Source organism: Siniperca chuatsi, linkage group LG9 (assembly GCF_020085105.1).
Source record: "Siniperca chuatsi isolate FFG_IHB_CAS linkage group LG9, ASM2008510v1, whole genome shotgun sequence".
Classification (NCBI taxonomy): Eukaryota; Metazoa; Chordata; class Actinopteri; order Centrarchiformes; family Sinipercidae; genus Siniperca; species Siniperca chuatsi.
The window spans coordinates 7,283,336-7,304,290 of NC_058050.1; the positions used below are offsets into that span (position 1 = coordinate 7,283,336).

Here is a 20,955-nt window from a genome sequence, read left to right on the forward strand (position 1 = left end):
TAAATTGTTATATGGATTAAACAAACAAGATATAATGTGTTTAATTTAGAGGCACTTTAAAGGTTTAGAGGCAGATGTTTTGTTTTTTTTTTTTTTTTTTTTTTTTTTCTTACTTTGGACAGAGCCAGGCTAGTTGTTTTCCCCTGCTTTCAGTCTTTGCTAAGTTAACCAGCTGCTGGCTGTAGCTTAATACTGAACAGGCAGATATGAGTGGTCTCAGGCTTCTCATCTAACTTCTAACTCTCGGCAAGAAGGCAAGCATTTCCCAAAATGTTGGACTACTCCTTTTTTTTTTTTTTTATAAACAAAGTGGAAACTTGTATTTTGTCAATCAACAAAACGATACAATAACCTCAAATGTTTCCATACAGAATATGTAAATGATAAAACTCACAGGAATTAATTTTCAGGTACAAGCATCATTTATTAGCTTTACATCATGAGTAAATGTTATATTGCTACATGACAATCATTCTGTACAATTTCTCTTTTACAAATGTCAGGTCTTTGAATGTGATAACTGCAGTTTCGACCTATGAAGTGAAAATAATAGTTACAAAACCGTTATGCTACTCAAACAGTAAAGGCTGTGACGTTTGTCTTTACAACAGGTACTATCAAACAAAGTACTTACAAAATAAACTTGGTTTCATAACATCTGAGTAACCGTTAATACATTGTCATCAGTATATTCACGAAATCTTTGGAAGAGTAAAATACCAATCTTTTCCATTCATCACTGAGTTGTTTTACCTTCACGTTTGGCAATTTTTTTTTTTTAAGAAGGAATGTGACAATGAAAACATCATAATGCCCTTTATAAAAACAGACCGTAGCGTCATATCACCTTCATTTCAGACAGGGTTCAGCTCAGGTGCATCATGGATGAAGTGTGCATGTTTTTTTTTTTTTTCTAGCACATTTGGGTTCCTCTTCTGTGTTATCCCGTTCAGGCGTGAAATGCATCGTCCTCAGTAGTATGAGCTCAGGTGGGAGTGAGAGGCGGGATGTCTGGTCATGGCTGATCCAGGATAGATGGGGCTGTTGGGTGAGTTCCAGTACGTCGATGGAGGGCCGAAAAAGTTGCCGGAGGTGACGGGCATAGGTGGAGGATGGCCACCCATGAAGTTCATTTTTGGCTGGTGGCTGTGATATGGCTGGACGTAAGACATCTCAGTCTGGTACTTAACAATCCCCCCTTCTGCTGAGTGATTCTGGTGTGCCTGCGAGATGCCTTGGAAGTCAAATTTGTAGGCGTAGCGCTTGCCGTGCACCTTAGTCATGATGTTCTTGTCATAGTAGTAGCGCAGGGCGCGGCTCAGCTTGTCGTAGTTCATGTTGGGCTTGCTCTTGCGCTCGCCCCAGCGCTTGGCCACCTCATCCGGGTCGGTCATCTTGAACTCGCCGTTGGTGCCCTCCCAGGTGATGATGCCGGCGTTGTTGCTGTCGGACAGCAGCTCCAGCAGGAACTGCCACAGCTGGATCTGCCCCGAACCTGGGAGGAGAAATGGAGTTATGGAATCGGGTACTGGCTTCGTTGGTTGGTTACACAAAGCCAAGACAGAAAATGTATAGAATTACCAGCAGTAGCTGCATGATTTGCGTATCAGTATCAAGCCATGAGCAGGTAGACTTTAAAATTAGCATTAGTTTTGCATAAAGGAGACCCCCCCCCCCCCAACTCCTCCTGATGTAGCCAGCTATTCCAGGACCATGGACAGCTCCTCAATAATTAAGAGTTTTGTTTTGTATTGGTTTCTTAGTAGTAGTATGGCAAACATCTAGCTTCTCAGTCAGCTTTGTTTTGTTTTTTTTCCACCAAATGTGACCTTTTCACTGTGTGGCTTGGAGGAAGTGACAGACATCAGGGCAGAAACCTACCCACAGGCCTGTGAGCGCTGGGGTCAGGGACCTTGTATGGACTTTGTTTGCCTGTTCGGTTCTTGGATGAGCTCAGGGCTTGTCCTTCTGTGAGGAAACAGCAGGGCAAACAGTCATTTTGGTGAGAGGGAAGCCAGATTTCGTCTCAGTGTAAGCTTGATGCAATTCTGCTGGCACAACAGGTGTTGCTTGATGTTTACTCCATTTTGGAAAGTAAGAGCATGTGTGCAAGCCCTTGATTGCTTTTCCCTCATGTTGCCAAAGCAGACAGTGTAAAGGCCTCATTTGTGTCATCATTTTTGATTTATCTTGTGGTGGTTTAGATTCTTACCTGGATTGGCTAGTCGACTACTAATGGGCCCTAATGTCTGATACGGGTCTGTAAAGAAGAAAAAGCATATCATTATTTTAACATCTTCTCTTTTGTAGATGTTACTTTAACTGTTGAGCCTTAATGTTCACAACTCCTATCAATTGCTACTGCAGCTTCTGCACCAGCTGTAAATGACGTCGGGGGACAGATTTGTCACTCTCTACAGATGGGTTAGGTCAAAACAAAATAACCCCCTCCTTCCAACAAGTAATCGGCTAACTTGAACACAATCAGCATCAGCATGCTGTAGAGACTCACAGAGCTGCTACCGTAGCTGTAAACTCTTAGTCTTGTTTACATATCTCCTTATAATTGAACCAGTATTTGGAAACGTTGGGATCTTAACTGGAATTTCAAATAAAGCTCCTGAGCTTTGAACAATCCTTTCCAGTACGATGTGAGTTTGTAGTGATTGACCTGCTTAGGCCCATGTGTTATGAATATGAAAGTATTTGGTACGAGTGGCCTTCATACCTTGCACAATTCTTTGAGCAGGCTCTGTAACTCTTGTGCTGTGTTGGTGCTCCATAGAGGGACCTACAAATTAAAAAAAAAAAAAAAAAAAAATTAAAAAAATTGTTAAATTGTTTGATCCTCAGCTGTGGTCTGGTTTTTAATTTACAAAGAGTCAATTTCTATGCAAAAGCAGTTGTTGTTAATGCATGAAAAATTCATCATGATCATTGATTTCATATCATTGTCGGTTTTTATTGTCATACCTTTGGGCACTGCAGTCACGGTGTTTGCCTGCCAGCTGTTCCTGCGGCTGATCTCATCAAAACTGCTCTCTGCACAAAAATTAAAAACAAGGATGAGACTAGACGTTGACAGGCACGTGGCATGAAAAGGCTTTGAAATGGACAGTTCAGCTGTGGTAGGAAGGAAGTCAGTAAATGGAGACCAAGGCGATAAGACTTTGGAGGTCTGAAGATGACCCACAGTTTCTTGGGCAAGCATTCTTTTGCTCAGGCCACCCCTGTTGCCACAAGATTGTGAATTGTGTCCCAGGAGCAGGACCCATGCCCCCCATTTCCTGTGCCGTTGCAGCTGTTTCCTGTCTGAAACTGGCTGTTGAGTTTTGGACTCATCACAGTCTTGTCAACTGAGGCCAGTGTGTGCCAAGGAACCTTTTTAGACTCTTGAAACTATGTAACACAGTTCTGAAACTCAACACATTTTTAAATCCCTACATCATTCAAGTAGTTTGCTCTTTTCTGATGGGTTTAAGAATGTGACCCTAAATTCTGAGCTTGGATTAACACCCAGAAACACTCCAGACCTGGACAATATGACTAATGGGAAATGGTGGCAGTTAAACATGAAATACTGAATGAAAAGTGTTTTTCAAAAAATACATTTTTTATCATGTATTTAAATCAGTAAATTCTTTTTGAGCCATAATAGAATGAAAAGTGACCTCTTCACCTTTTTTGGGCCATTATGTATCATGCATCATATGAGAGGAGGGAGACATACTCAGATTCTTTACTTAAGTAAAAGTACCAATACAACAATGTAAAAATACTTCATTGAAAGTAAAAATCCTGCATTCAAAGTCACTACCTCTGTACTTTTACTTAAGTATATCAGCAAAAACTAAAAGTACTTGTGCTGCACAAAAATGGCCCGTGAGTGATATATTTGAATATATGACATTAGATTGTTAATACTAATGCATCAATGTGTAAGTATAATTTTACAGTTGTAGCTGCTCGAGATAAAGTTTTTAACTACTTTATATACATTCAGGTAGTTTAGTCCAGTGCTTCCTAATCTACGGGTCGGGCCCCCTCAAAGGGTTTCAATATAAATCTGAGGGGTTGTGAGATGATTTAGGTAGGAAAGAAGGAAAAACTAAGTTCTGATATACAATATTGTATTAATTTTTGTGGACTTTTCTCAAATCTTTGCTTTTTTGTGTGAAATATTGAACAATTTGACTTATTTGGGCCTTAAACAAATGAAACCGTCTGGGAAGTTTAGAGGGGAAATGTCTCTTTCAGATATTTCCCTCAGGAGTTGGTAGAAACCAAAAATGGAGCTAAATGAGAGTTAATATTGTACTTGCATTTACCAGGTGACCGGAAACACGACTCCAAATGAATGCTGTTATTGCTCAGTTTGCTAACAAGTTCACCATATCAGCTTAAAAAGTCATATGTCAATGTTCACAACTTGTTTTTGCTGCCCCCAAGTAGCCAAAAAAATCTGTTACTGCACGTTTAAATATTTCTCTATAACATTAAATGTTCATGACTAAATGAGCAACAATCAAAAGGTTTGGGGGGGAAATACATATTTATTTATTAAAAACTCAGCTAATCTGCTTAATCAGAACAAGCAAAATAAGCCACAACGCTCATCAGGTTTGGATTTAAATGATGCTAAATCCTGATTGGTGGATAGAAATGTGACATCACATAGTTCTAACTGAACTCTGCCCACTCAAAACTAGTGAGAAAAGCAGGGCCAAAAAAACAAATACACAAATCTCTCAAGTGAAACAACCAAAACTGTACTAACTTTAGCAGATAATAGTGTGTTCATGTAGGACCCCATTGCTTGTGGCAAGAAGCTGATTGAGAAAATAGGTTTTCATGGCCTTTAATGATAAGGAGGTGATTAAGGAGAGTGATGGCATTAGAGGATGATCTCACCTGCTTTCACCTGTAGTCTGGGTTGTTGTGGTGGTGTGTTGTTGGTTGGAGTTGTGGAGTACGAGAACGTAGGGCTACCTGAAGCAAAGACCAAAAAAAGTCTATTATATTCTCTTAAGATAGATCAGTCATACCAAGATAGACTTTGAGTGTAATGAATAGCATTTTGAAATAAAGGATAGACATCAAAGACGTTATTGAGGACTCAGTTTGTGGTGTTGCTGTAGTACTGGATCGTGTAATATTGTAAGATGTTGGTGTCATTTTGTCCGCCCCTTGTATGCCGTAATGTTACTTTGACAACCGGACTACAACATGGGGACTGCATTTGTAACAGTGATTTGAGCTGTAGCTGCTGCTACAGTCCACAAACACTGAAAAATTATGCAATGCAATATGTCGTCCGAAATCATGACGTAATACCAAATAGAGGAAACCTGCTTTAGCAAAGAGGAAGTTACTGAAGACAGCAAATTCAGTTAACAACACGATAAACTTCACCTTCAAATGACATCATGTTCTTCCAGCCTCAACAGAAAACAAGTGCCCCTGTATTGCAAATACATTATTTATTATTGCATTATTTTGTCCACATCCTCGATTGACCTCAGTACCTGGGTGGAATTGAGATGTCATGAATCAAATTTTTAAATAAAGGATAGTGAACTTTAAAATGCTGGTAAGAAAAGTCACTCTAAAATTCAGCAAATTCACATGCAGAAATATTTAAGTGGCTGCAATTACTAATTTTTCTATAATCAGTCATTTTTCTGAGAAATAAATTAATCATCAAGTGTACATAATTTCAGAAAGTAGTGAAAATGCCCATCAAAATTTCTGAGGCCAAAGTGACATGTTTTGTTTTGTCAGAACAACAGTCCAAAACCCCAAAACATACATTTTTGCAATGAGAAAAAAGAAGCAAATCCGCACATTTGAGAAGCTGGAAGCAGCAAATGTTTGGCCTTTTTGCCACAAGTCATTTATCATCAAAAATGTTCAGTTTTATGTCCATCGACTAGTTGGTTAATTGTCGATCGTTTCAGTGCTACATATTTCACAGTGAAACTTCCAGAGAGCCGTATGTCTGATTTTTATTTCTGATCCTGCTTACATGCAGGTAAAAAACTTGGTGGCCACAGCACAATGAAAACCTTTTACATTGTTGAAACCAAACAATGTTAACAGCTGGAGAGAGAGAGATCTCCGACACAAGGCGAGCCTTACTCTGCCGGAGGTAACTGAGGTGTGAGAGCAGGATGTCTGCATTGTAGGCCGACGTGAGACGCATCATGTCGTCCTTGGTCATCTTGCACAGGGCCTTTCCGTCCAGCGCTTGGAAGAGCATGACGTCCACCTCTTCCAGGACGTACTCCTTGATGGCCCAGTCCAGCCACTGCCGCACATGGTCCTGTGTCCAAACCTCAGGATCTGGCAGCCAGAGGATGGAGGGAGGAGAGTCACACAAAAATCATCAGAAAAAACTCTGGATACCCTGATTAATAACACTGTGTCTCACTTTGTTGGAGGACTTTTTTTTTAAAGGATAAATCTTCTTTTAACTGGCTAGAGTTTGCACATACTATCTGGACTTTTAATTTGAAATAGTTGCTAGTCTGGCTTTCTGAAAGTCACAAACAGGAAGTTGTAGAAGTTGCAGTGAGAGGAGTCATACAGATATTATCATGAATTATTCTTTTCAAACGTACATAATTTACATAACAGATTTCCAGTGCAAATACTTGAAGTCCCCCTCCGCTCAAATGTGTTTTCCTTATTGCTGCTTCACTTGGATGATTGAGCTTCACTGTGTAGAATGATGTATGTGCAGAGTTTGACACTAGAAGAGTAGAAGGGGAAAGTTTCTTTGTGCTCACCTTAAATCTCAGTGTAAGACGTGTACAAAACTAGTTTAAGCCAATCGTGGGCCAATATGCAACTTGAAACCTTCAGCGCGCGTGCACGCACACATGCTGAGAATTGACTTTTCAGTGAAGTATGAGACATCTTCTGTCCAGCAATTAAACTTTTTAAATGAAAAATATTTGCATAGTCATTGATTCTCAAGGAGGGAAAAGGACTAAAAGTAATTGTAAGATTGAACTTATTTGTGATTGAGCTTTTTTTGTGTGGAAAAAATGGTATTACTGGCGGTATTACTACGAAATCTGAGACTGGAGTGCTTCCATACTTTGTTGAATGAAAACATTTAAATGATCTTTTAGCTATCTAGTTTTTGGACATTTTATCTGGTCTTTTACATGGTGAGAGATGCTGTTCTGTTGGTTTCCTAAAAGAAAAAAGACTAGAGGACGGAGGGAGAAGCATCATACAGAAATAGTCTGAAGAGCCCGTGGGCAAACGTGATTTGTTTGTAGGACGTAAAAGTGCTGAGTAACACCGGAAACTAGTTAGATATGAGTACTAGTTGTTTTTTGACATGTGCTTTTCATATGTTTTAGTTTAAAAAAAAAAAAAAGTATTTCAACAGTTTTAAACTCTTATTTGTTGAACTGTGGCACTGTTTGCAGGGTATCTGCAGATCCTTAAAAAGTCTTAAAAGTAATTTGATTTTTAAAATTTAATGCCATAAAATGTCTTTAAAAGCCTTATATTTAATTATGGAAGGTCATAAATTTAGAAATTATGCCTAAATCACATTGACACACGCACTCTAAAGTTATGTATTAAAATATCTTGTGTTTTTCTTATTTTATTGTAGCTTAGTGTATGTTTGGCCCGGTTCTCCACAGGCAGCCACGTGCTCTTGTGATTTCCCTGATGGTCACAAGATTCAGGAAGTAAACAAATAATTACCAATAATGCTGAGCTGAAGACAGCCCGGGGGTCTTTAATGGAAGACGCAAAGTGTGATATTTGTAATTTGGGGTAGTTTTGACAACCCTGTCAGTGTTTATGTGCACTAGAACTGGACAATAATATTATATTGCATATTGCTTCATTTTCCAATTTTCTGTTGTCCAAATTAAGGATTTCAAGCAAATTGCATTTAAAAGTTACCAAAATTAGTTGTCTAAGGTTTTGTTTGACATGTGAAGGATTTTTGTTTCACGTAATACACAGTGGAACACAGTAAATTGCATTAAACGTTTAGATTATATGATAGTTTCATACGTGATTTTGCATATGTCATATGGAGATGCATTTCAATACTGGAAAGATATCCATATTAATATCATAATTGATTTAAGAAATATCGCCCAGCCCTAATGTGCGTATGTTCTGCTGTGGAAAGGGTATTACATTTTCTTTGTCGAGGTCTTAGAAATGTGATTTCAGAAAATGTGCAGATAACCTGATTTCAGAGAGCAGTTAAACATCTTGTTTCATTACTGTTCTCTTTAATGCATATACAGAAAGCTTTTTGTAGTAACATTTTTACATCCTACCTTGTCTTTACAATTCTATAAATGCCTGTAAATAAACAATTTGCTATTCATATTACATTTTCATATCTATTATATTACATTAGTAATCCTTTCCACATTTTCAACTCTGTTTTTTATAAATTGCATTTATATACTAATTGGCAACAGCAAATATGTTGTGTTAGAAACAGATTCCATTTTTTATCAACATAATTTGTTCTCTTTGAAATCGTTACAATTTCTTTATAATCTCCGATTGCAATACAATATCTATATGTATCAGCTAAAGCATGATTAACGTTTTTAGTAATTTAATGTTAAGGCAACCAACAGGAATTGGTTCAGGGTTAGGGATAGATCCTATTAGTGTGTAAAAATTCATAATTTTTAGGAGACAGGGTTGATATTGAATAGTTTTATATTTCTACACTTGCATGCTTTTTAGATTACTCTATTATAATATGAGAAGATGTTGCTTTAGTATTAAAACTAAGGCACTATAAAGGAAGTTTTTTCTTGCCACTGTCGCCAAATGGTTGCTCGTGGTGGGATTTGTTGGGTCTCTGTAAATAAAATAAAGAGTACGGTCTAGACCTGCTCTATAGGAAAAGTGCAATGAGATAACTTCTGTTATGAATTGGCGCTACATAAATAAAATTGAATGGAATTGAATATCACTTTGCGCAGGGGCATTATGAAAGGTCACATGTTAACCTTTATGTATACTGATGATAGATATTTTGAATAAGATATTAATCTTATGACTTTTGTAAGCTTTTACTAATAACTTTAGGTTGAAATTGATCTCGATGTCTTGGTACAGTACTAAAATATATCACTAGTCTCATTCAGGAAGGTAAGCTCATTTCCAGTAACAAACTATGACTGTGAATTGCCTGTAATATTAGGCAAAAGCTTAATTGCCACACCCTCAGGTCCTGATTGTCCTTGGTTAACGCATGCTACTGTGATGCAACATCCGTGTATTATGAAGCAGAATAACTTGGTGCTGGTGACTCATTGACAAATCTCGTCTGACTCCACAGAGCTGAATTTTTAAATTGTCCACTGCCCCTCTCTGGATCACCACCTGAAGTGGGATCCCTCCAGAGACTGACTCACTGTAATGTTAGCACACAAACACGCTGATATGAACTTCTTATATGATGAGTCTCAAAGGATGATAACAGTTTGGGAACTGTGCAAGACCGAGAACGTAAAATATGTCATCAGGTTAGTTTTTAGATGTCTGGACCAGTGATTCATAGTGAGGATGAAATGGACTTAAGTACAGTAGGTTGTCTAAACCTTGACTATGACTACTCTGATAGTAATGACACATCACTGTCTCTATTTAGTGATCTTCCTCTGCAAAGAAAAAGGGAAATCCACTGTGCTCACAGTTCAAAAGCTCGGAGTCTTCCAGGAGAACATTCAACAAGGTGTTTAGATCAAATATGAGGCAATTCAGCTCTACATATTGCTCAGCTGAAACACAGATGACAGCCTTGCTGAAATTAAAGCTTTGTAACTCTGACAACACTTGAACTCAAGTGCCATGGTGTTATTTTGGGAGTGTTTTTGGATAAATGTTACCTTTTAATGTCTCTAAAGCAGTGACACATCCTTCCTGTTTTGTTGTTACGTTCATATTCAAATGAAGAATATTCTGTGTCTTCTATGTTTTAAAGAATGAGGCTGGTGTTATTCTATACTTTTCATAATATCAACAAAACCCATGAACAGACCAAAACCTGCAATGCCTTAGTCTGTCTCTCATTACTTTTTGACTTCCCTACCTTGTGTGTAGGTACAAATAAATAGTTTCTTTTTTTAAAGGCTTATTAGCGTCCTAAAACAGCGGCGGATTCATACACAGTGAGTATTTAGAGCAGTAGTAGAACGATGTATGTGGGAGTATTTAAAACAGCAGTACAATGTATGTGGGATTGAGAGTCAAAATAAACTACAGTGCCCATGCTCATCATAATGAAGGAACATGTCAAAACGGTATGGCTCTTTGATGTGTTTTTAACAGTTTTTTGGAATAACAATGGAGCTCTATGGCACAGAGGAATAAGATACTGTATTTCAGGATTTGGATACACACAACACGTTTTAGTGGGATCAGTGTTTTGTTTTTGGTCTTTTCATGGGATTTGTTGACTAAATATAGTATCGCCAGTTTTATCCTTTAAGAAATATAATATTTTGGGTTCATGAAAGCCTGAAAAAAATCTTTATCTATAATATGATTTGTGATAGCTACAGGAAGCAGGATGTTCAAAAATGACAATGCCCTCACCAGCTCATCTATTCCTGCTTGCTCTCTTTTTTGTTAACTGTGTAAACAAAAAAGAGAGCAAGTGTGAATGCTAAATTTACACCTTAGACTTCAGACTTTTTAAATAGCATTCATTTTAAACAATGAAATTATGCTCAACCAGAAACCTGCTGTGGCACTAAAGAGTAGTGGTTGGTGGTAGCTTGGGTTAGATGCACAAACACGCCGTCTCTGATTCAGTTATCGATATTGCACAAGCCCAGTGTGCCAGCTCTTGGGGTACTGTCTTGTGATGGCGACGGTCTTGTGTGAGCATGGAGGGTGACTGAGTGACTCAGCTCACCTGCCGGTACAATGACCCTCTTCTCGTCTGTGGCGCTGCTGGGTGGGGTTGCTGTCTGGGGGCTGACGCGAGGCTCCGGGTACGAGGCCTGGTACGGCATTGGGGCGCCGTCGTTGCTCATGTGTCTGGAGCGTTTGGTGACACTGCAGTCCACAGGGGACTCACGGCTAGAACACACAAAGGAGAAAGCATTAGGTTATGGTTTTCTTCACAAGGATGGAAAAGTGCAGAGGGGTAATTTGATCATTAAAATATGTTATTCAGTCAGTACACTTGCATTTATCTGGCAAGAACTGCTATCATTTCAAATAATGAGATGTTTATTGTGACTGCTAATCTCTGGCAGTAGACCATAGATTTCACAGTTTAAAAGTTTATTTCCTGTTGCAGTGCTTGCTAATATCTGAAACTGGCAGGAGATAAATTTAGTGCCAGACTTTTTCTTACCTACACGGTTCCAGTGAAAAGGTCTTTAAAGAGTAGGCTGGTAGTAACCTGCACCAGCTGAATATAAGTTCAAACTTAGCTTAGTTAAAAGTTAAGTGTTTACTAAGTGGAGATTTACGTGTCACTAAATTAAAATGGTTTGCAACACACAAACTAGTTTTGAGTTGAATTTAGGTGTTTATTCCTCAGATAAACACTGAAAAAACCTTCCATGTAGCAGTGGTGGAAGAAGTACTCAGATCCTTTACTTAAGTAAATGTAGCAATACAACAATGTAAAAATACTCCATTGCAATGAAAAGTCCTGCATTCAAAATCCTACTTAACTAAAAGCCCAGAAGTATTATCAGCAAAATGTACTTTGAGTACTTTTACTTTTGATACTTATTCTGCAGAAACTTGGCCCCTGTGACTGATATTATATATGACTTAATTAGATTGTTGATACTAATGCATTATTGCTCATGTAGCATGTTACTATTGTAGTTTGTTGAGGTGGAGCTAGTTTTAACTACTTTATGTTCTGCTTTGTAGTTTAGTTCAGTGGTTCCCAACCAGGGGTCGGGCCCCTCCTATGGGTCACCAGACAAATCTGAGGGGTTTTGAGGTGATTGAGACTGGAAAGAAGAAAAAGCAAAGTTCTGATACACAAACCACTGGGTTTAATCTCTTAAAATGTGTTGTATTTTATAAGTTCATCATATGTTTTTTTAAATGTAAAATCTTACTCTGAAAACGTACTAGTAACTACAACTGTCCCTTAAATATAGGGAAGTAAAAAGTCCAATATTTTCCTCTGAAATGTAGTGGAGTGTACAGTATAAAGTAGCAGAAAATGGAAATACTAAGTACAGTAAGTAAGTACCTCAAAATGTAACAGTAGTTAGTACAGTAGTTGAGTAAATGTACTTAGTTACTTTCCACCACTGACAATATGTAATCCTTCAGTTAAAGTTAAAACACCAAAATTACCATATTTGGAATTCAAACATTCCCATCAGTGGTGGAAAACAATAAGGAATTAGTGCATTTGGTAAGTGAACAATAAAAATGTTTACGGTCTGTAAAACCCAAGATGTTGACATGGATCGTGACAAAGCCAGAGTCAGATAATCCGGGAACCTGTTCTCCCCTGTGGCCTCAGCCTGTCCTGACTCACCTGGTTCCATTGACGTGTTCGCCTCTTTTCCCAGGGTTTTGCGCCGCTGACCCCACCCACTCCGGCTCGGTGGGCTCGGGACTCTGCTTGGAGGCCTGGCTGAACCCGCCGGGCGACGTCATCTCAGTCTTCATGTGCATGGCTGGGGCTGCAGTGTAGGGCGGCTCGAATATGGGCTGATCCTCACTCACCACGGACAGTGCTTCCTGTCAGACAGAGCCACAGCGGTCAGTGTCTGCCATTAATGTGTCAGGTCACAACCTGTGGAAACTGTCTTTTTCCACATAAAGACTCAGATGCTTCAGTAAGATATAGGAGTAATAACAGCACAGCAGACTATAAAAATTGAAAGATTGACCTTTTATCTGAAGTTTTAAATGAAAACTTTTTTACAGTGGGGCCACAGACATAATCAGATTTCCATTTTTAAAGCTCACTCTTAGTAGAGAAGGAGAATGTTGTCCCTTTTTCTTAGGGAATTTGGTTGTGAATCAACAAAATCAAAGAATATGCAGAGAATATACCAAAAGAAATTACAGTAAATAATTGATCCTATATCATATCTGCCTAAAATATTCACTACAACAGCAAAAAAAAGCATTAATAAGTGGTTACAGAATGATTTACCAACAACAGATAATTGGCTTGAAATTGTTAAAAAGATCCATTAAATTTAACGACTTTAATACTTAGACTGAGAAATGATCTGTTAAACAAATTGACAAAGTTGATATTATGTGCATTTGTAGAATGTATTACCTCCTTCACCAAACTAATTTTCCTTTTTTCTGCTATATACTTTTCCATTCATTGGATATTATACATATGTAGAGCTACATAAAGATTTGCTTTCCTAGTTTTGTGGATATGAATGTGTTGTTTGTTTTTGCTTTGTTTCATTCAGATGTAATTGTTATTGGATGCTCTTGAATTCAGCCAGTCTACTTCAGGGTTTAGTGACTTACGCAGAGGTACTTGAACAGTAGATTTTGAGAGTTGGGACCATTTAACATTCACTTTTCTCCACCTCAAGTTTTTCTTAGCTCTGTCAAGATGCACACTGGTAATCTTCTGGTCTCATGCTTTCTTTTCTAGCCTCCAAACTTTCGCTTCCACAAAAAAATTGCATATTGAATTGCTTAAAATTCAGTGGTTTTGCCTTCTGAGTTATTAAAACTTTAAGTGTATCTTTAATCTAAATAATCTGTGGTAGGAGGTTATCAAACCATTTAGAAAAATACTCAGTAGTGAAATGACAAGTAAAACTGCTCAGAAATACTGTAAAGGCAGTCAGCAGGCTGTCTAATCTTAAACAACATCAGTAACCTTAACCACAGTTTTATTTTGTCGTTAGGATTGGGGTTGTGGGGGGGAGGGGTGTTAGCTCAAGGTGGAGTCTAATCGAGATTTAAGTCCGTCTTCCTGTGTTCAGCACCTACAGCGGGACCTCACAACCACCCCAAGATGGCACTTTTATCCCACACACTTGAGAGGGCAAACGCTGGACCTGTTGTTCTGTCTGCTGTTCAAATTAAGTGTGTGCCTGTGTGATGCGACCACGGCAGTCTGAGTGGGTGCGAGTGCGTGTTTGTTTAGAGGAGTTGAGCATTGTCTTTGGGCCTTGTACGTCAGTGCTGTGCTTTTTCAGTGGCCTACAGGAAACCTGGCCGCCATGTGCAGAGGAACCTTTTGGCACAGGCCAAGGGAGAGGAAATGGTGGAAGAGGGGGGCACAGTGTAAAAATGTGGGTCAATTTAAAGCTGGAAAACAACCCTAAAGGCCTGTGGTCAGGGGATAAGAGGGGTCGGGTTCATTGGACAGCAAGCAGAGTATAGCCTTGATTGAAGTGCCGCCTTCGCATTGTGTTTGTCTTTTTTTTTTTTTTTGCCTGTGTGGTTTTTTTTAGCTCAATTGTTGCCTGAGCATTGTGAACCACATTTTAATGCATGGCACACAGTTTGGCATTTCCTCGAGGCTGCAAACAAACTGATACAGAAGTCAGCAGTGTGTGGGATTTCAGCAACCTGCTGCTGCTGCTGCATGGAGCATTTGCTGCTGTGTAATGGATACCCCCTTTTTTAAAGCAAGCAAGCAAGCACGGGCAAAAGGTTTTAGTTGTTGTTTTAGTTGTTATGTTGTAAATTAAAAGATTGTACTCCTATAACACTGTTAAATTCACGATGGGCAGTTCAAATAAAAGGATCAAAATCGATGCAGCAGAGTAAGAGAGATTGTCTTTTTTATTCCATGCATTTTTCTTCCTGGTGCCTACATTACCCAGAATGCAACTCGATCGCCGATATTTTGGTCTGAGATTTGGATGTGTTATGCTAGTAGGGGCTAATGTAGCCTCGAATCGCTAGCCTGCAGCAGAGATGAGGAGTGGGCTACAGAGGTCAAGGTCAAGCTCACTTCATTCTAACTCCACAACCCCATATTTGTCTCATTTTCAGACTTGTAGTCTTCAGCCTAAACCAACACTGACTCAAGTGACATCACCTGAGGCAATTTATCAGACTTTGCGCAGCTTCCTCTTGAGCCACAAAATGCTTTAAACAAGTTTTTTTCACATATGCAGTAGTACTACCCTACACCTGCAAACAGACTTTGATGTGTAAAATTGGCAGAGTTTCCCTTTAAAAGTTAAAATGCTGTAAATGAATAAAAACATTAAATGTTATGTTGTAAATTAAGGGCTCTAAATGAAGTAGGTGTCACATTTTTAGATGATAAAATATGTTTATCTTTGCATGTGACAGAAGTATTTCGCAGAACTTCATATTGTCCTGCTCAGCTTTCTTTTGACTACGGTCCCACACTTTTCTTCTGAAGCTGATCGCTTTGTTTTACTTCTGTTGCTGTTGTCCTCTTTGCCCCAGTCTTCCTCTCACACACTGAGTGTCTTCAGAGGCCCTTTTCTCTGTGCAGAAGTGAAACAAATTGCTGACAGCAGGATCAAACCGACAGCAAATTCTCATGAAAAGATATGATAGTGAATAGTCGTGCTCCCTGGTTTTTTTATTAGTTTTTTGGTGCTAAAGACTCAAACTGATATTATTGTGACTCGCAACCACTCATCACATTCAGTTTTCAGCACAGTACATTCAGTGACAAAGCTCATGCTTTCACAACCACAAACACACACTCCCGCTCTTTCTTTATCTTCCCCTTGCGCACTCTCCCTCTCTTTCTCTCTCTCCTCTGCACACTGATACAAATATACCATAATGTGGCCTGACCGCTAATACCACAACTGACTTCCTGTTCAATGTGTTTCAGCCTGTTGCTCAGTGACACAAAACAACTTTTAAAAACATGACCCTTTTGAAGCTGAGGCTGCCTTGTGCCTCGATGTCCTAAAACTTACACCAGTTGTGTTGAGTTTAATAGTAAACACTTGAGTCTCTTTACTTGCTGTGAGAGCACAAACATGAAGTCCTGCATGGAAACTTTTGACACAGCTTTAAGTCAGCAGCTTTGTGGGTTGCATCATGCCGTCTTGCCCAAACCAGGTGCTTAGAGCATGATCACAGGCTGTTTGGACGTTCATACTTCTTATATCTTTATGAAATAACATTTTAGATTAACAGTTTAACCGCAGGAAATGGCAAAAAAAAAGTACACCACCACCATGTTTAGCTTGGATTCCCTATCCTACGATGCAGTTTAATAGCTCCAACTCCAATTATACGTTTATACGTTTGACCTGTTTCCAAGTATTTTTTTGGTAGAATATCAAAAGGGATACTACAACACAGCCTGATTGAGATAATATTAGGTGGTAGTCACATTATGAATCAAACATGGAGGGTGTTGGTACTGTTTTAAAGATCAAGGGCTCGCAATTTTTTATGCCTGGGACTTTTAATTCATTTAGATATTAAAATTTTGTCCATGTTAGATATGATTTTATACTTAATGTAGGTGGAGCAGCAGCCTGAGTGATGGTACTAATTTTCAATCAATTCATCAATAATTAACCATTGAATATTTTCTTTGTGTTGCAACTAACGATTATTTTCATTATCGGTTAATATGGCGATTATTTTCTCTATTAATAATTTGGTCTGTAACGTGTGAATGCCAGTGAAAAATCTTCTCAAGGCCATGCTGACATCTTTAAATGTTTTGAGAGAACATTTTTTGTCTAACCAACAGTCAGAAAACCCAAAGATATTCAGTTTAATGATGTAAGACAAGGAAAAGCAGCCAATTCTCTAATTTCAGAAGCTGGAACCATCAATTTTTGTTGCCATCTTTGCTTGAAAAATGACTAATCAATTATCAAAATAGTTGCTAATCGTTTCTCCACTGGTAACCTAAAACCAGTGGTTCCCAACGAATCTGAGGGATCGCAAGATGATTAGCAACACAGTAAAGCACAAATAAACATTTCTGCTACATTTTCTGTATTTTTTGAGATTTTCATCTAATCTTTTCTTTTTTTCTTGTGAATTAATGGATCATTTTACATCTCTAGACCTCCTAAAAGTATTCAAATAAAACAATCATTTTACCATTTAACATTCACTTTTCTCCACCTCAAGTTTTTCTTAGCTCTGTCAAAAAAACAAACAAATGCTCTTTGGTTGAACTGGTAACAACAGGCAGACATACTCTATGCAACCTGTGTGCGTCGCAAGAAGGCATAGTTTTGTTTAAAGGGTTACAAGCCAAAAAGTTTGTCTGCCCTTAACTGTAACCAAGTATGTGGTTAACAACTAATTTATTGCATTCACCAATTACATGTTTATGTTTAAAGTCAGTTTTGGAATTTCTTTTTATGTAATGTGTTAAAGAAGCTGATTTGGTGACATGTTTTGGTACCATCATCCTCCAGTAAAGTGCTCTGCAGCCTGAAACAATCCTCATTTAATTATTTTGGTCATCTGAAACTTTTTTTGGCCCTGAACTAAGATTTTATGTGAAATATCAGATAGATTTTAAACTTTCGAGACCGATACTGAACTTATCTGACTATTAACAGCAGCACCAATCACACAGGATTTATAATTAATCTTTTAAAAATGAGAAACTTAATCATTTGTGGGTCTGTTCTTTCTTACCAAGTTCCTCACTGTGTGTTTCTAGAAATTAAGTATAGTTTTAAGATGTTACTGAGCTCCTGTTTATACCACAAATGGCTTTCAGATACTTTAGGAATATTTTAATAAACATGTCAAATGGTTGTCCGCTTCTATGTGAGGACATTAAAAACACACAAAACAAGGTGTAGCCTACAATAACAGGCCAGAGAACAAGTTGTGCAAAGGCTGTGTGTGTTCGCCATGTCTGAGGCAAGTGCCAGAAAGCAGAAGTAAAAGTTAAGGCAAGCTGATTTTGCAAAGGCCTGAGCAGCTGCGCTTTCTGCTACACAAACAAGGTGCGGTTTTCACAGCTCGGAGCCTGGCAGCACGCAGGCCTCTGTAGGCCTCAAACACAGCGCCAGGCCCGGTTCTCCTTCACCTCCCCGCCTGTGTGAGCGGACAGTGTAGAGTTAAAATAATGTAACGCCTCAGTTTGTCCACTTCGTTTCTTTCTGGCGAGGCTTTGTTGCCTTTTCGACGTTTTTTTTCTAGTCCACGGAGCGGAAATGTGTGCGGAAAGTCTGAGGTTTGAGACAGGAAGCCTGCTGAGTTCAGATAACGACACCTGACAAGTGCTCCCGTTTGCAGCTATAAATTATACTTAAAATAACCTCAAACAAACAATCCGCTGCGACAGAGTACAAGAGAATAATTATCTGAATAATAAGAATTACGTTTTCATCAACGAAGAATCCTGTAGGCCTTTGTGTGGCAACATGTAAATGTTGAAATGAAAATGTACTTTTTAACGGGCTACGTTCATGATTTAAGTTTTCGTTTCAGGGTGTCATCATTTTCCTGCACTGGCCCTTTAATGAATCACTCCTCGTGTAACGAAAATAATGTAACTCGACTGACTTCACCGTCCAAAATGCATCAATGTACATAGGCCTATACATATTTTTTAGAAACGAAACGAGAGAAATGAACATTAGTTCCTCAATCTACTGAGGCCCCTTTTTTCAAATGCCTTTTTTTCTAGTTTTAAACTGGCTGAATAATAGCCTACATTAATTTTGGCTGATGATCAAGTAATTTGTTATAATAAATCGTTTGTAACAAATTCGGAATATCGATATTAATATCGCGTCGAAATTACGAGCGATTATTCAGAAGGTTGCAAGAATATGCCATTACAAAAATAAAAATAAAAGCCTACATGCCAGTGTTGCATAGCCTATTAGACTACTTTAAAAAAATAAGGTTAGGCTTTTCTCTCGTTGCGCAAAAATCAGTTTTCAGTGTCAATTTAATGAAAAGCTTTTCGATTTGAATTCCTGACATGGAGGCCTTTATCTCTGCCTTTCTTAGAAGAAAATAAGAAATTTAAACAATTACTGCATTGTGGTCGTCCGAAGATGAACGGGTGTAGCTGTAACAGTATGAAATGTGAAATACCAGTCATCTGATGGAAATGGATCCTCCTGCTCTCTGAAAACGGGCTCATGTATCCAAGTTGATCCATGGCGCCTTCAGAGACACCCGCCTGGTGCGCACAAACGAAGTCCTGCATCCCTTCATTAACTTATTCGTCGTTAGAGAAAAAGAAAGCAGTTTGTCAACCCGTTAAATGTTAAGTAATTTAACTCTCCGTGCGTTATATTTGTTGATGTTTTGCGGCTCCGTGGAGAGTGCGGGCTGAGCTCGATTAAACTCAGCAATTAGAAAAAAAACCCCGAAACGCGTGCGTTTGGAAATCCTCTTTTACGCGTATAACCGGCCACCAATTAGTGTTTTTATCAGAGTGTAAAGATGTAGTGGTTAGTTGTGTTATTATAGAGCCGACATACAACCACGAACGGGAAGGAAGAGGAAATTTTGTACAAGAAGGAAAGAGTGGGGAGCTAGCATCACCGCCTTGACTCTCTCACTCAGCAGACTCAGAGCTGGTGTGGGTGGCCGCCTGTCATTTTCAGCAGCAGCAGCGTTAAAAAACAATTCAAACACATACCTTTATCGTACAGTCCATTGCAGCAGCCTCGCGGTCTTTGTCATTTAGTCGATTTTGTAAATGTTACAGCTAATTTAGGCTTCTAACCTCACTTCAATGCATGCAGGGGTGCATTGGCTCTATGTCGCAAACCATTGCAGTTACAATTTTTTGCTCACAGACCATAACCGGATGGCAGGTTTTTTTTCTCCCTCTCTCTCTCTCTCTCTCTCTCTCTCTCTCTCTCTCTCTCTCTCTCTCTCTCTCTCTCTCTCTCTCTCTCTCGCTCTCTAAATTGGGAAGTGAAGTCACTCTTTAACACTAACTGAAGCTGCTTCTCGTACAACCAACACTTTGGTTACTGTTCTGAAGGAAAAACTAAAAGCTCTGTAGTGTGTGTGTGTGTGTGTGTGTTAGATTTCTGTGTAGAATCATATGAACTCACAATTTTTCATCTAAAACAACAGATTCTTTAGCCTTTCAGCACTAGTTTAACCACAATGAAAATGAAAGAAGCCTCTGACTACTGAATGCCTGTAAAGTGTCAGAACAAAAATAGCTTTTGTGGTCAAAAACTACAAAACTCTCTACAAAATGTGTGCTTTTGGAGACATGACATGCCATATAAATGCCTAAATGGCCAGGCATCAGACTATTTACAGGTGTTTCACCATATTAGACACCAGTATACCTATATTAAGGTCAAATTTCATAAATATGTTTAGCGTAACAGATAAAGTGAGATACTACAGTTTATAAAAAGAGGTGTAAAAACTTTTTATCAAAGAAAATGGAAAGAGATGGGTAAATGTGCTATAAATGTACTATTTAATGAGTGATACCTACATGTCACAACTTTCACTTAAAACTGCACTGTAGTGGACACACAGCAGTCGTTTTCATCCTTTTTAATGCTTTCATTTTATGTTATGTGTTTGTGTTAGTTTGGTTTGTTTTAGTTCATTTAACATTGTTTGTCTTTACATGTCCAGGTCAGATTGAATCTGTGTGTTGTTGTTTTTTTGTTTGGTTTTCCTATAAATATTTGGAAAAATGTGTTATATGTATGTGTATGTATGTTATTTGTGACTGAAGAGGGGGGGAAAAAAACAAATCAGTCTGGAACAAGCAGGGACAAAATGTGGTCAACTTGGTCTCATCCAGCCCAGAAAACCACCTCTGATCCTCTGACAGGTGAGATCAGGGGTCCCCAGCTCCGGCTCCTCGATGGATTCAGGGTGGCCCCCAAGCTAAATTAGTTTATTGTTATCCTTTTATCACCTCAATCAAAATTGTGTGACTGTCCTCAAACAGCAAATTGAGCAGGCTATTGTCTAATAGCCCTGTCTAGTCTAAAGTATTCTTTCATGGATAACCAGGATATTCCTCTCAACTGTTACCTTAAA

At 38.6% G+C, this 20,955-nt stretch overlaps 1 protein-coding gene across 3 annotated transcripts; it reads right to left on the minus strand.

Moving 5' to 3' along the window:
* Positions 1-399: 399 nt before the first annotated feature.
* On the minus strand, positions 400-19,728 carry fli1rs (Fli-1 proto-oncogene, ETS transcription factor-related sequence). Of its 3 annotated transcripts, none has more exons than XM_044208281.1 (10): positions 19,571-19,727; positions 12,533-12,738; positions 10,928-11,094; positions 6,139-6,342; positions 4,912-4,989; positions 2,974-3,042; positions 2,729-2,791; positions 2,213-2,260; positions 1,882-1,968; positions 400-1,495 (listed from the first exon to the last, which is right to left on the minus strand). In XM_044208281.1, exons 1-10 carry the CDS (start codon positions 19,586-19,588, stop codon positions 972-974), a joined length of 1,464 nt encoding a protein of 487 aa, XP_044064216.1. In that variant the 5' UTR covers positions 19,589-19,727; the 3' UTR covers positions 400-971. The 3 variants fall into 3 exon arrangements, with proteins under 3 accessions (XP_044064216.1, XP_044064217.1, XP_044064218.1); XM_044208282.1 differs by lacking the exon at positions 19,571-19,727 and adding an exon at positions 19,018-19,402; XM_044208283.1 differs by lacking the exon at positions 1,882-1,968 and having other exon boundaries at positions 19,571-19,728.
* Between the last annotated feature and the right edge of the window lie 1,227 nt (positions 19,729-20,955).

What these genes read in the sequence shown, in the direction of transcription:
- fli1rs (XM_044208281.1), bottom strand. An exon ending in TGCTCAAAGAATTGTGCAAG is followed by an intron (nt 2,261 to 2,728) that starts GTATGAAGGCCA and finishes TCTTCTTTACAG; the next exon opens with ACCCGTATCAGACATTAGGG. An exon ending in TAGTCGACTAGCCAATCCAG is followed by an intron (nt 1,969 to 2,212) that starts GTAAGAATCTAA and finishes GTTTCCTCACAG; the next exon opens with AAGGACAAGCCCTGAGCTCA.